At 50.0% G+C, this 15,055-nt stretch overlaps 1 protein-coding gene across 3 annotated transcripts in view; it reads left to right on the top strand.

Moving 5' to 3' along the window:
• GLT8D1 (glycosyltransferase 8 domain containing 1) overlaps positions 1-15,055 on the top strand; it is a 97,782-nt gene that overhangs the window by 31,917 nt on the left and 50,810 nt on the right. For all 3 annotated transcript variants that reach the window (XM_085624195.1, XM_085624193.1, XM_085624194.1), the window contains exon 6: positions 1,638-1,722. In XM_085624195.1, the coding sequence (XP_085480321.1) occupies positions 1,638-1,722 (85 nt within the window). The remainder of the gene's footprint in view (positions 1-1,637; positions 1,723-15,055) is intronic.

Genomic DNA, 15,055 nt, shown 5'->3' on the forward strand with positions numbered 1-15,055 from the left:
ATCATGAACCCGAAGGGTTCTGCTCTCTGCCAGAGCTGTCTGTATCTTGAACTCGAAGGGTTCTGCACTCTGCCAGCGCTGTCTGTATCTTGAACTCGAAGGGTTCTGCACTCTGCCAGCGCTGTCTGTATCTTGAACTCGAAGGGTTCTGCACTCTGCCAGCGCTGTCTGTATCATGAACGCAAAGGGTTCTGCACTCTGCCAGAGCTGTCTGTATCATGAACCCGAAGGGTTCTGCTCTCTGCCAGAGCTGTCTGTATCATGAACTCGAAGGGTTCTGCACTCTGCCAGCGCTGTCTGTATCTTGAACTCGAAGGGTTCTGCACTCTGCCAGCGCTGTCTGTATCTTGAACTCGAAGGGTTCTGCACTCTGCCAGCGCTGTCTGTATCATGAACTCGAAGGGTTCTGCACTCTGCCAGCGCTGTCTGTATCTTGAACTCGAAGGGTTCTGCACTCTGCCAGCGCTGTCTGTATCTTGAACTCGAAGGGTTCTGCACTCTGCCAGCGCTGTCTGTATCATGAACGCAAAGGGTTCTGCACTCTGCCAGCGCTGTCTGTATCATGAACGCAAAGGGTTCTGCACTCTGCCAGCGCTGTCTGTATCATGAACGCAAAGGGTTCTTCACTCTGCTGCTGTCTGTATCATGAGCACAAGTGTGTCTACACTCTTCCGGTGCTGTCTGTATCATGAACACAAAGGGGTCTGCACTCTGCCGGTGCTGTCTGTATCATGAACACAAGTGTGTCTACACTCTTCCGGTGCTGTCTGTATCATGCACACAAAGGGGTCTGCACTCTGCAAGTACTGTCTGTATCATGAACACACAGACGGCACCAGCAGAGTGCAGACCCCTTTATCATGAAGACAAAGGGTTCTGCACTCTGCTGGTGCTGTCTGTATTGCGACTAAAAAGGGTTGGAATTCTACTGGTGCTGTCTGTATCATGAAGACAAAGGGTTCTTCACTCTGCTGGTGCTGTCTGAATCGTAAACACAAAGGGGTTTGCACCATGCTAGTGCTGTCTGTTTCATGAGCACAAAGGGGTCTGGACTCTGCTCGTGCTGTCTGTATCATAAATACCAAGAGCATCTGAGCTCTTCAAGTGCTGTCTGTGTTATGAACACAAAGACAATATGAGTTCTGGTGACTCACAGATCATGAACATTGTCGTTCACATTTTTGAGGAAAAGGTGCATAATTATTAACTCACTCTTTCTTTGAGACATTTTGATTATTTTTAACTCTTCAGAAAGCCAATTGCTACTCTCAGATGTCATCAGGAGGTCCAGCATTGCATATCTTTTCAGACCAATTACCCTGCCGTAAAGTAGTCCGCTACATATACTTAAAATTGCCCCCTCTTCCACATACCACTATTCCACCGCTTTGGTGGTTGAAGGGTTTGAAAGGTAGTCAGTGGTCTGGTAGGACTGTTCTTGTGACGGAGCATGGCATATCCCATGGATAGATGCGAGATCCTTCATTGTCCGCATGCTGCTGATGCTGTGTGCTTTGTGTCTGCGGTCCAGCTCTCTGCAGTGGTCTTCGTGTAATATTAGCACTGTAAGAATGTGCGGTTTGTATTGTGTTAACTAATGTCATATTCATTTCTCTGTTCCTGGTCTGTCCTCCCAGCTGACGTTTGCAAGGTACTACCTGCCATACATGGTCCCTGATGCAGAGAGGGCGATCTACATGGATGACGATGTCATCGTGCAAGGTGAGCGTCACTCCTCTTGTCACTGTGGTGTCTTCTTCAGTGTGAGCTCACAGACTTGCACGCTTACACTCAAGTGAAAATAGGGACTGATTCTGCTTGTGAAGGTTGGAGGAGAGCTTTGGTGCAGCTGAGATAAGATGTTGGAGGAGGGGAAGGATCTCTCCGGGTCAACTGGGATTTTTACAAAAGTTGGGTCTCGGGACTGACATTGAGTGTTTCCCAGGTGGCACAAATTGTTTTTGCTTTTAATCCTTTAATAGCTCATACAAAGTCAGTTTCATCTTTGTTTTGTAGGGTACTTTTGGGAGAGAACTTGTGAAATTAGATAGAAAACATGCTACAGATGTGTTACATAGTGAAAAATATGTACAAAACCAAATGGTTGACAAAATAATGTACATTGGACACTGGTGTAACAGATGGGATGTTAGAGCCCTGTCAGCGGCTCGTTAGAAGTTGAAGCACATGATTTGCACCCAGAAGAAATCCTCGCATGACTGTAGCCATTGAAATACTGTCCAGACAATATTTCAAGCGTTGATGAGGACAGCAAGGAGGACACTTAAGCAGCTGTGACAATTGGGCCTTGGACAGTTTGCTCCTCCTTGTCTGGAGACCTGCGGCTCCTCGTTGCCTGGGGACCTGCGGCTCCTCCTTGCCTGGGGACCTGCGGCTCCTCCTTGCCTGGGGACCTGCGGCTCCTCCTTGCCTGGGGACCGGCGGCTGCTCCTTGCCTGGGGACCTGCTGCTCCTTGCCTGGGGACCTGCGGCTCCTCCCCGCCCTGGGACCTGCGGCTCCTCCTTGCCTGGGGACCGGCGGCTCCTCCGTGCCTGGAGAGTGGCGGCTCCTCCCCGCCCTGGGACCGGCGGCTCCTTGCCTGGAGAGTGGCGGCTCCTCGTTGCCTGGGGACCTGCGGATCCTCCGTGCCTGGGGACCTGCGGCTCCTCCTTGCCTGGGGACCTGCGGCTCCTCCTTGCCTGGGGACCTGCGGCTCCTCCTTGCCTGGGGACCGGCGGCTCCTCCTTGCCTGGAGAGAGGCGGCTCCTCCTTGCCTGGAGAGAGGCGGCTCCTCCTTGCCTGGAGGGTGGCGGCTCCTCCTTGCCTGGAGAGTGGCGGCTCCTCCTTGCCTGGGGACCTGCGGCTCCTCCTTGCCTGGGGAGTGGTGGCTCCTCCTTGCCTGGGGACCGGCGGCTCCTCCTTGCCTGGGGACCGGCGGCTCCTCCTTGCCTGGGGACCGGCGGCTCCTTCTTGCCTGGGGACCGGCGGCTTCTCCTTGCCTGGGGACTGGCGGCTCCTCCTTGCCTGGGGACTGGCGGCTCCTCCTTGCCTGGGGACCGGCGGCTCCTCCTCGCCTGGGGACCGGCGGCTCCTCCTCGCCCTGGGACCTGCGGCTCCTCCTCGCCCTGGGACCTGCGGCTCCTCCCCGCCCTGGGACCTGCGGCTCCTCCCCGCCCTGGGACCTGCGGCTCCTCCCCGCCCTGGAACCTGCGACTCCTCCCCGCTCTGGGACCTGCGGCTCCTCCCCGCCCTGGGACCTGCGGCTCCTCCCCGCCCTGGGACCTGCGGCTCCGCCCCGCCCTGGGACCGGCGGCACCTCGTTGCCTGGGGACCGGCGGCTCCTCATTGCCTGGGGACCGGCGGCTCCTCGTTGCCTGGGGACCGGCGGCTCCTCGTTGCCTGGGGACCGGCGGCTCCTCGTTGCCTGGGGACCGGCGGCTCCTCGTTGCCTGGGGACCGGCGGCTCCTCCTTGCCAGGGGACCGGCGGCTCCTTCTTCTCTGAAGCAAGTCGGCCTCGGACTGGTGGGTCCTCTTTTTCTGGGGAATGGTGATGACTCTTTCTCTGGGGACCTGTTACTCTTTCTCTCCTGAGGCCCTACAGCTCATCTTTATCACGGTACCAATAGCTTAGACAGTTTACAGGTCAATGACTCCTCATTCTCTAGACTTGTGGATCCCCTCTTGCAGGGTAGTGTGGACTGAGTGGCTCATCAGTGGGCGGGCAACGTGTGGGAGGAGCTCAGCTCAGAGCACAAAATCAGTCTCTGGCTGGAGTAAGTGGTGATAGCAGAGGCAGAGAAGCGTTCATGTGAATGGGAAACTGGAGCCGAATCGAGTCCAGTCATGTGGCTATAGTCTTCTAAGTTTCCTCTGGAAGTGGGTTTCAGTCTTGTCAGGCTCTGATGTGAACAAACTCTTTTTCCTTGATTGTGAGCTTGGACTATTCGGTGTCATCTTTTGGATGAACGGGGCAGAACAACAGCGCTCCCTCCCCTTAAAGTGATGCTCAGGCCAGGGATTGCAATGAAATGTATGTGCTATCCGAGAGTGTATGAGGAGGGCATTTACCGTTTGTAATTCTTTGTAGATACCAAAATAAATGTGCAAGTGGTTGATTATGGTAGCACAGTGCCTTCCATTGGCTTTGTAGTTTCTAACTCACATTTGTTTGCTTTCTATTGGCTGGCTTTTTTTATTTTAGGCTGTCCAGCATGAGTTTGTCCCATCTGTTGCCCAAACCCTACTTACTGTATTCTTCTACCAGGGCTGAAACTCTGTAAACAGGCCTTTGAATCTTGTTCTTATCTTGTTACATTTGTTGTGCATTCAAAGGCAGAGGTCAAATGTCACGCTCCGTCTTCCAGGAAGCTTGGTGTTTACTTATATTCGTCTGACTGCAAAGTGAGAGGATTTATATAACAATCATGCTGGTTACTTGGGGTGTGCTGTACGATGTTATTTTGTTTTCAAGCACAATTTGTTTTTAATGTCTGTAAAAGAACTGTGCAGATATTGCCGAATAATGAAAGCACAAATGAGACACATTTTTTGGTAAGTCTGAAGTGTGGTGGAAGCAAATGTTTTAATACGATCAAAACAAATCAATACACTATGGGCCTGATTCACAGAACTAACTTAAGACAAAATCTTAAACTTACTACCATTTTGGTATTCACAGAAGGCATTTACTCATTTCGGTATTCACAGAAGTTAGGAGTCCTAACTTTAGGACTACTAAATGCCTTCTGTGAATAACGGAAGTCTTAAAGTTAGGATTTTTCTTAGTTTAGGAGTCCTAAAGTTAGGACTCCTAACTTCTGTGAATACCGAAATGAGTAAGTGCCTTCTGTGAATACCAAAATGGTAGTAAGTTTAGGATTTTGTCTTAAGTTAGTTCTGTGAATCGGGCCCTATGTGATGACATTTCCACATATTGTGTGTGCACTGTATACTCTTATCAGTAATACTGTATGTATGTGCAAATGTAATAGTCATTTCAACTGAAGGTGTGTTGTCTGTGTTGCTCAAATGTGAATTTCCCTTGAATAAATATAAGACGAGGCGTTTGACAAAACAGGAACAGTTGGTTTAATTAAATGCAGCGGCCGGGAGAACAGGAGACAGCGTCCGGGTCTGAAGACTCAAAGTACATTGTGAAATGTATAAAATGAGAGCAAAAACCAAAGTGTCATAAAGCAATGTGTACATTCTGTTAGGACAGTAATCTGGGCTTAGTCTCAGTGCCATAAATCTGGTAATTTGATCAGAAGCACAGGTGGGTCTCGGCCATGCTTGAATACAATTTGGGGCCAGTGTGCACGTGTCCAGATGTCCGACATGGGTAGCTCTTGATCACAGTGTGTAGTGTGCATGCAGTGTTCCTAACTTAGTGCGAGATGGCATGGTGAGCAAAATAATGATGGATTTAAGCCAGATCTCTTGACTGGGGGTGAATGTTTTGATTTGTTCTGCATTCCGTCCATCGATTGTGTGTCTTTTGCTTTCTCGCCCTAAGTGCGCCATGTATGCCCAGACGTGGGTCCTGGGCTCACTGTGCCACTGGGATCAAGCTATGCCGGCTGAAGAGGGGTGAAACCCCGAAACCGGTCCTAGGATGCTTGTTTCCGGTCCAGGGAGGACCTGGCTTGGCAGTTCGGGCTGGACTGTTCCCATGAGGCACAGAGTCAAGACTGATTTGCATATGGCCAGGTCTAAACTGGGGTGGCATGGTGAGCAAAAGAATGATGGATTTAACCCAGATCTCTTGACTGGGGGTGAATGTTTTGATTTGTTCTGCATTCCGTCCATCAATTGTGTGTCTTTTCCTAACTTAGTGTGGCATCTGACTTTATGGTGTTTGGGAACGCGCACCCCTCCGACCAAACTTGTTTTATTGGATCCAGTCTCCTAAGACTATTATGGTGTCGCTGCCTATCTGTGAGATCGATCTGGGTTTTCCTGTTTGCACATTTGTCTAAGGGTTATGTGTCACCCCACCTGTGATCTGTCAATCAGTTGTTTTAGGCCTAGGTCCCAGGACCTGTCTGACCATGTATTTTTTGTTTTTTTTATAATTCTTTTTATTAAATCAAAACAAGCTTCAGATACAAGCAGTGCAAGGATACACATACAAAGCATTTGCCAGTCCCGACTATGCCACGCCTTATAAAACACAGAATACATTTGTATTGTAGGCAATACCGCCCACCACCCACTAGAGTACGTCTCTAAACCCTCCCATGAAACCCATACGCAACCCCTCGTGGGACCCATTACAGACCCCTGTATAAAGTCCAAGGCCCCCATCTCTTTTCCCATTTCGGGGAAATCCGTGGCTTTGGTACACCACCTGCTCTGCCCCACAACACAAGTCCAAATCACAGATCCAAGCGGCCCCCAGGAGATTCCACCGCCCCCCCCAGGCACGTGCAATATTTTTTTGCGACCTTCCCCGCACCCCCCCCCACTCCCGCCACGGCCAACCAGAATCTTGCCCACTTCGGCCACGTGCTCTCTCCAGTGACACCAAGAATATGCCACCAACACTCAAGAGGGACCTGTGCCCCCACCACAGCCTCCATCACATGGGTTATGCCCTTACAATACTTCTGAATCCTAGGACAGGACCACAAAATATGAAAGAATGATCCCCCTCGCCACACCCCCTGGCACATAACTCGGAGCCACGGCCCATAACACGGCCCAGCACCATTCTCGTAGAATATGAAGGATGCGCAGCTGAACCAATCGAAATCGCGTCCTCTGACCACGTATTTGACATGGGGTTGATGGGGAGGTCATATCAGCGTTGCAAGTTCATTGTTATGCGTACATATATGATGGCTAGGGCTCCCGGTTTTATGGTATTTATTTTTTTAGCATTTCCGTCTATTTATCCATATTTATTTTTCGCCCATTTTATCTGTACTTATCCATATTTATTTTGTGTTTTGTATATAAATGAAGTTGTAAAACTGTACATTTCCATATTTATTTAACTGATAGACGTACACTCATACTTTGATGTCTGTCACATTTTAGCTATTTAAGCTGCCAAATATTACATAACAATACATCCACTGGTAAATACTAGTAGAATATCACAAATGTATATTTACACATGCTGGTATTTAAAGAAATTATATCCTGTTTTTTAATTTCCCATGCTGTCCCTCTGCTCAGCTGTTGGGCTATAATCATGAAAGACAGCTCAGAGAGTCACTTAAAAGCAGCACAATTTTCTGCATTTATCCACTTTTAAAAATAAATGCAGACTGAAAACACAATGTTTTCTGTCTGTATTTATCTGTAAAAATCAGTAAAAACGAAAACAGGGAGCCTTAATCATGGCGTACATCATCATCGTGTCTTTCAATATTAACATTCCCCCCTCTAGTTAAATTTTCAACTACATTAATTGCTCCTCACTTCATGGACTACGGAAACGCCCTCTACGCAGGAACCTCGGCCAAACTCCTGAGACAGCTTCAACGCATCCAGAACACCTCTGCACGTCTGATCCTCGACATCCCCCGCCGCAGCCACATCACACCCCACCTGAGAGACCTGCACTGGCTCCCAGTCAACAAGAGGAAACCTTCAAGCTCCTCATCCATGCACTCAAAGCACTCCACAACACCGGACCAGCATACCTCATCAGACGACTCAGCTTCTACACCCCCACCCGCCAGCTCCGCTCAGCCGGCCTCGCCCGTGCCGCAGTTCCCCGCATCCAAAGAACGACTGCTGGTGGCAGATACTTCTCCCACCTCGCCGCCAAGACCTGGAACACCCTCCCCACCCACCTACGGCAGACCCAAGACCTGCTGGCCTTCGGAAGACTCCTCAAGACCTGGCTCTTCGAGCAGTAGCAGCACCCCCCCTCCCCCAGTGCCTTGAGACCCTCACGGATAAGTAGTGCGCTTTACAAGTGACTTGATTGATTGATGACAGTCAGATTATTTGAGGTTCAGTTTGTTTCTGTTGTGTCTGCTACTATCTCCCTAGTTACTTGCATTCTACCTAACTTTAGGACTGCTTTTTCCAGCAGAAAACCCCCACTTGTAGGAAACTACACAAAAACAACACAAAAATGTTAATCGGAAGCAATGACGGTCACCCACTGGGGGAGCCAGGAAAACAAACCGATAAACCAGCCCTGCTCAGGGGCACATCCCTCCTTCTTCATGTCAGCTTGTAGACAAAACCGGTGCTTAGATGGCAAGAGTTAGCGTTCCATTGTCCATGTCATTTCCAGAGATAAATGCACAGCAGGTCGCACCGATCTTGACACATACCCCACCCTCCATTGCGGTCATCAGGTCGAACACATACCGATGTTGCATCACCATGAGGTGGATGGCTCTTAGTTCTTCCTTGATGCATTTAGGCCGAGCTCAGTATTGTTGATCATCTTCAGCACTAAAAACCTGGCTTTTCAACAGATAATACTGTTTTTATACTTTCCATACTCCACCTTTCAGAAGCAGCACCAAGACGCCTATGGTATTCAAGCACTATGGTATTCAAGCACTTTTATAAAATTAAAATCAAATAAACATCTCAGACAGGTCTTCTCCAGGGATGACCAGGGTCGGGTGTGTATGATTACGAGGGTTCAGAGGCCCAGCCTTCCGAGGACGAGCTGAGCGGTGGCAAACTCCCCATATTGCCAGAAGATATCCATCAGCACGGAGGTGCCCCATTGCATGTCGGGTATGTGCAGTATTGTTCCACAATTTTCATTTGTGCCAAGCATGATCGTTCCTTTACCTCTGAAACACAAGGAATACATTGTAAGTTTCCATACAATTAGGGGTGACCCCTTTCCTTCTAGCCACGAGTACCCATCTCAGTTTCCAGATTTCCTGACATGGAGTATCTATGCTGGCATTCAACCCTTCCCTTCTAGACCCATTTCCCTTTGTATCATCGAGGTGGATGGCCCTGCACGGGAACTCCATACCTGGGGGCCATTTGTGATTAAAGAAGACTGCCCCGGACAAGCTAAGGGCTACCCTGGGATCACAGACGGAGGCGGGAGCGGACATGTTTGTGCACTGGTGCCGTGGATTTGCTACCTCGGAAAACCTCTGTTCGAGGCATATGAGCTGCAGATTGTACACTTTTGCATAGATCGCCATCTGGTGTTGGGCCCGGATGTTTGCAGTTTGTTTTTGTTCTTGGGCAGTCTTTTGAAGTCACGAGTTCGGTGACTCCTCCTTCGGTCCGTACTGCGCATGGGCTTCGGCTCCATCCTCAGATTGTTTTTTTCCGCCATCGGGCTCGGATGTGATACTTCGTGCTCCGGCTTCGAACTTTTCCAGTTCCAGCCTCGACGGAAAATCCTCGTCCATCGAGATTCTTCATCAATCATCTTCTTCATCTCTCTTAGAGGCACTTTCTCGATTCCACACATCGGCACCGGCCTTCGGGCCCTCCTCGACTCCGGTCCCGGCCGATGGAAAGGACTCCATTCAAAAAGTGCCCAAAATGTGGGTCTAAATTTCCCCACACCGACCTCCATCAGGTGTGTAACCTTTGCCTCTCTCCCGAACACGAGGCCCGAGATTGCCCCGCCTGCAAGTCTTTTCGATCGAAAAAGACTATCCGGGATCGAAGAGCTCGACGCACCATGGCGCACTCATCGACCTCGGCTCCACCGGACATCTTCGGAGACGACACCGGAGCTTCGGGGCAACAACACACCGAGCAGGAGGAAGATATCGTCAGCGCTTCCGAGGCCGACGACTCCGACCTGGAGGACATCACACCGGCACAGAGGGTCGTGAGTACTCTACCCCCTCCCACCCCCGCGCCCATGTCGAAAGAGACTACGGTTACACCTTCGCCTCCGGGCCTAGGGAAAACCAAACATACAGCTTCTATCACCCCACCTTCGGGCCCGGTGTTGAAGCATCACAAGTCTCACGGCGGCTCGGGCTCGAGCCAGCCTACTCCTGGTGCCGACAGACACCGTTCGGCACCGAAGAAAGTGACACCCAGTTCGGCTCCGAAGCCACCGGTGCCGAAGCCTGGACTCTCGGTGCCGACAAAACACAAGCATAAATCCCTCGGCACTGACGCTCCCGTGCCGAAGCCTGCCTCGACACCGAAAAAACCGGAGGTTCCAAAAAAGCATGGCGCAGAGAAACCATCCAAGTCCTCGGCTCCGAAAACATCGGCGCCAGCAGACGATTCGGTGCCAGCGGAACTATTTACACCTGATCCTTCTCAAAAAACCTTAACAAAGGATCCAAAGACTGGGCTCTTGATTTTGTCTATCAAGAAAAGACGTCTTGACAAACCAGCTCCTCCTCCACCGCCAAAACGGAAGGACTGTGCCACATCTCCTTTCAGAGTGCCCTCCCCACCACCTCCCACATCTCCTCCACCTCCTCCACCTCTACCACCTCCTCTACCTCCCAGGTCTCCACCACCCTTACCTCATCACTCCCCAACCCCGTCTCCAGAACCTGATTACGGGGATCCAGATTATGATCCAGCGGACGCCCCGCTGGACCCCACACCCCCAGGGACCCCAGACCCATGGGAGGATTACCAAAACCCTGACATACCAGATGTGCCTCAGGATGACATCTGTCCATCCAGGCCATCTCCCCCGGAGGACTCACTAGGGTTTCACCACTTAGTGCAGCGGGCAGCACACTATCATGGGGTAGAACTACATAGCGAACCAGTTGAGGAAGATTTCTTACTGGATACGTTTGATATTCAGGATAAATCTACAGCCATTTTGCCCATGCTTAAGGGTGTTACCAAACATGCAGCAGAGGTGTTCAAGGACCCAGTCAGAGCCAGGGTCTTAAACCCCAGAATAGAAAAAAAGTACAAGGCAGCCCCCACAGATCCTGCATACATTAAAGGACCTGCTCCTTTAGATTCACTAGTTGTGTCCACAGCTAGAAAGCGGTCCAACTCCCAGTCATCAGGTGAGGCTCCACCACCAGATAAGGAGTCAAAACTCTTAGATGCGTCTGGTAAACGCACTGCCTCGCAAGCCGCAAACATATGGCGTATTGCAAATACACAGGCGCTGCTTGCGCGTTATGACAGAGCACACTACGATGAGCTAGAGGCTCTTATGCAACACCTCCCAGAGAAACACAAACGTAGAGCTCATGAACTAATACAGGAGGGTAAGCTCATTACTAACACCTCCATTAAATGTGCCCTCGACGCAGCGGACACTGCTTCTAGAGCTATAAATACTAGTGTTCTGCTTCGTCGTCATGCCTGGCTCAGGATCTCAGGGTTTAAGCCAGAAGTCCAGGCATCCATACTAAATCACCCCTTTGACCAACAACACCTATTTGGGCTAAAGGTGGACGAAGCATTAGAAAAAATGAAAAAGGACACGGACACAACAAAGTCTATGGGGGCATTACAATCCCAAACCCCTAGACGCTCATTTCGGCGTTCGTCCTTTCGTAGCACAGGCAGAGGTTACTCCACCGATAGTGCCTCTACCTCCTACAAGTCCCCTCCTCAAACTACCTTCTCAAAGGGCTACCAAAGAGGTGGATACAGGGGCAACATCAATAAGGGCAGGGGCAAAACCAACACCACCCGTTCTGCCACACCGCCCACACAATGACTTCCCCTCGCTCCCCCCAGACCATCCCACTCCAGTCGGGGGCAGACTACAAAACTTTATTCACACCTGGGAGTCCATAACATCGGACAAATGGGTGACCCAAATTATTCGGTCAGGGTACTGTCTCGAACTAACATCTACCCCACCCAATATTCCACCAAGGCACCGTACAATGTCACAGGAACATACCACACTGCTCAAACAGGAGGTGATCTCCCTCCTCCAAAAACACGCTATAGAGCAAGTCCCCGTCAATCAGCAAAATTTAGGGGTCTACTCTCTGTATTTTCTAATACCAAAGAAAGACGGGACCCTGCGGCCCATTCTGGACCTCCGGCCTCTAAATGCATACATACATTCGGACCATTTCCACATGGTCACCCTCCAACAAGTTCTCCCACTCCTCTGTCAGGGAGACTTTCTCACTACATTGGACTTGAAAGACGCATACTTTCATATTCCAATACACCCTTCTCACAGGAAGTACCTCAGGTTTGTGGTGGACGGTCAGCATTACCAATTCAAGGTTCTCCCCTTCGGGGTCACAACCGCACCACGGGTGTTTACCAAATGCCTAGCGGTAGTAGCAGCACACCTCAGACGCCAACACATTCACGTCTTCCCTTACTTAGACGACTGGCTGATAAAAGCCGCGTCCTACAACCAATGTGTGCAACATACAAACAGCACCATCCAACTGCTCCACCAGCTAGGCTTCACGGTGAACTATCAAAAGTCCCACCTCATACCATCTCACACAAAGCAATATCTCGGGGCCACTATAGACACCTCCAAGGGTATAGCCTATCCCAATTCAGCCAGAATCGCAAGCATACAAACCTTGCGCCAAACATTCATTGTTCAGCACTCTCTCCCAGCAAGAGTATTCATGAAGCTAATAGGGATGATGGCATCTTGCATCTTCATAGTGCCCCATGCAAGACTCCACATGCGTCCACTCCAAGAGTGCCTAGCACGGCAGTGGAACCAGGCCCAGGGACAGCTGACGGATCTGGTGTTGGTGGACGGCCGAACCCATCACTCTCTGCAGTGGTGGAACACCACAAACCTTTCCAAAGGGCGGCCGTTCCTGGACCCGGTTCCTCAGGTGATTCTAACAGCGGACGCATCGCTCTCCGGCTGGGGAGCGCACCTCCTACACCTCACAATGCAAGGTCTATGGACGCCACAGCAAAAGTCGCTCCACATCAACCATCTGGAGCTATTGGCGATCTTTCTAGCCCTAAAATCCTTTCAGAAACAAATTTCAGCCAAAGCAGTCCTCATTCGCACAGACAATATGACTGCAATGTATTATATTCAAAAACAGGGGGGGACACACTCTCCCCAGCTCTCCCGCTTACCACAGAGCATATGGAGATGGGCAATTCCACAAAAAATCTTTCTCCTGGCACAACACGTCCCAGGCATACAAAACACCATGGCAGATCTGCTCAGCAGACAAACGCAACAAATACACGAATGGGAACTGCATCCACAAGTTCTTCGCCCATTCTTCCGCAAGTGGGGGCATCCTCAGATAGACCTCTTCGCCACCCACGAAAACAAAAAATGCCCAAGCTTCGCCGCCAGATACCCACACCCATTGTCCAAAGGCAATGCAATATGGATGAACTGGTCAGGCAAATTTGCATACGCCTTTCCACCTCTCCCGCTAATTCCATTAGTGGTCAGGAAGCTACAACAGCACTCCCTCACACTCATTCTGGTAGCCCCAACATGGGCCAGGCAGCCGTGGTACACCACACTATTACAGCTATCGGTGGTACCACATCATAAACTGCACCTGTCCCCATGCCTCCTAACCCAGAACCATGGAGAAATCAGGCACCCGGACCCAGCTCAGCTCAACCTTGCGATCTGGCTCCTGAAATCTTAGCATTTGGGTACCTTAACCTTCCCTCTGATTGCATGAACATTATCAAGGAAGCCAGACGTCCTACCACTCGAGCATGCTATGCCGCAAAGTGGAAGAGATTTGTTGTTTACTGCCGTAACAATACAATCAACCCTTTAGATGCATCCATACAGCACATCATATGCTATCTACTCCATCTTCAAAGGTGTAACCTGGCATATTCATCCATACGCCTACACCTAGCAGCGATTGCTGCTTACCTGCAAAACAGACAGCATTTATCACTGTTCAGAGTGCCCGCTATTAAAGCCTTTATGGAAGGCCTTAAATGAGTAATTCCGCCCAGGGCACCACCTTCCCCTGTATGGAATCTAAATGTAGTTCTTACAAGGCTAATGGGTCCGCCTTTCGAACCAATGCATAAATGTGAGCTACAGTTCCTCACCTGGAAAACAGCTTTCCTCGTAGCTATCACTTCCCTTAGAAGGGTTAGTGAAATACAAGCGTTCACTATACAAGAACCCTTTTTACAGATACATCACAGCAAGGTGATACTTCGTACAAATCCAAAATTTCTGCCCAAGGTCATTTCCCCCTTCCATCTTAATCAATCGGTGGAATTAACGGTCTTTTTCTCGCAACCTCAATCTGTTGCGGAAAGGACTCTACATACACTTGATGTTAAAAGGGCTTTACTGTACTACATACAAAGAACGCAACCTTTCAGGAAGACTAAACAATTGTTTGTCTCCTTCTCTCCACCGCATAAAGGCAACCCCATCTCTAAATCAGGGATAGCTAGGTGGATTGTAAAGTGCATACAAATTTGCTATCACAAGGCAAAAAGAACATTATCTGTTCCACCTAAAGCCCATTCCACAAGAAAGTTAGGGGCTTCTATGGCTTTTCTAGGGAACATACCCTTAGATGACATCTGCAAAGCAGCCACATGGTCAACTCCGCACACCTTCACAAAACATTACTGTGTAGACGTGCATTCCAAGCAACAAGCTAGTGTGGGCCAGGCTGTACTAAAGACACTATTTCAAACCGCTGCAACGGATACCGGTGGTCGCCGCTAGGGCTGGGTACTGCTACGTAATCTATGCAAAAGTGTACAATCTGCAGCTCATATGCCTCGAACGGAATATGCTACTTACCAGTATGCATCTGTTCTTGGCATGTAGAGCTGCAGATCTGTACACGCCCACCCGCCTCCCCGGCTACCTGTATCCGTTCCAGTCTATCTTATTTAGATACAACACACATGGGTTTCTTACTGTTATCACTACGCTCCATCTTTTCCCTGCTGGCGAAAAACAATCTGAGGATGGAGCCGAAGCCCATGCGCAGTACGGACCGAAGGAGGAGTCACCGAACTCGTGACTTCCAAGAACAAAAACAAACTGCAAACATCCGGGCCCAACACCAGTTGGCGATCTATGCAAAAGTGTACAGATCTGCAGCTCTACATGCCAAGAACAGATGCATACTGGTAAGTAGCATATTCCTTTCTGGATAATCTCGAGGCCAAACAGTGTCCTCCCCTATTGTGCC

The sequence above is a fragment of the Triturus cristatus genome, chromosome 9, assembly GCF_964204655.1.
Source record: "Triturus cristatus chromosome 9, aTriCri1.1, whole genome shotgun sequence".
NCBI lineage: Eukaryota > Metazoa > Chordata > Amphibia > Caudata > Salamandridae > Triturus > Triturus cristatus.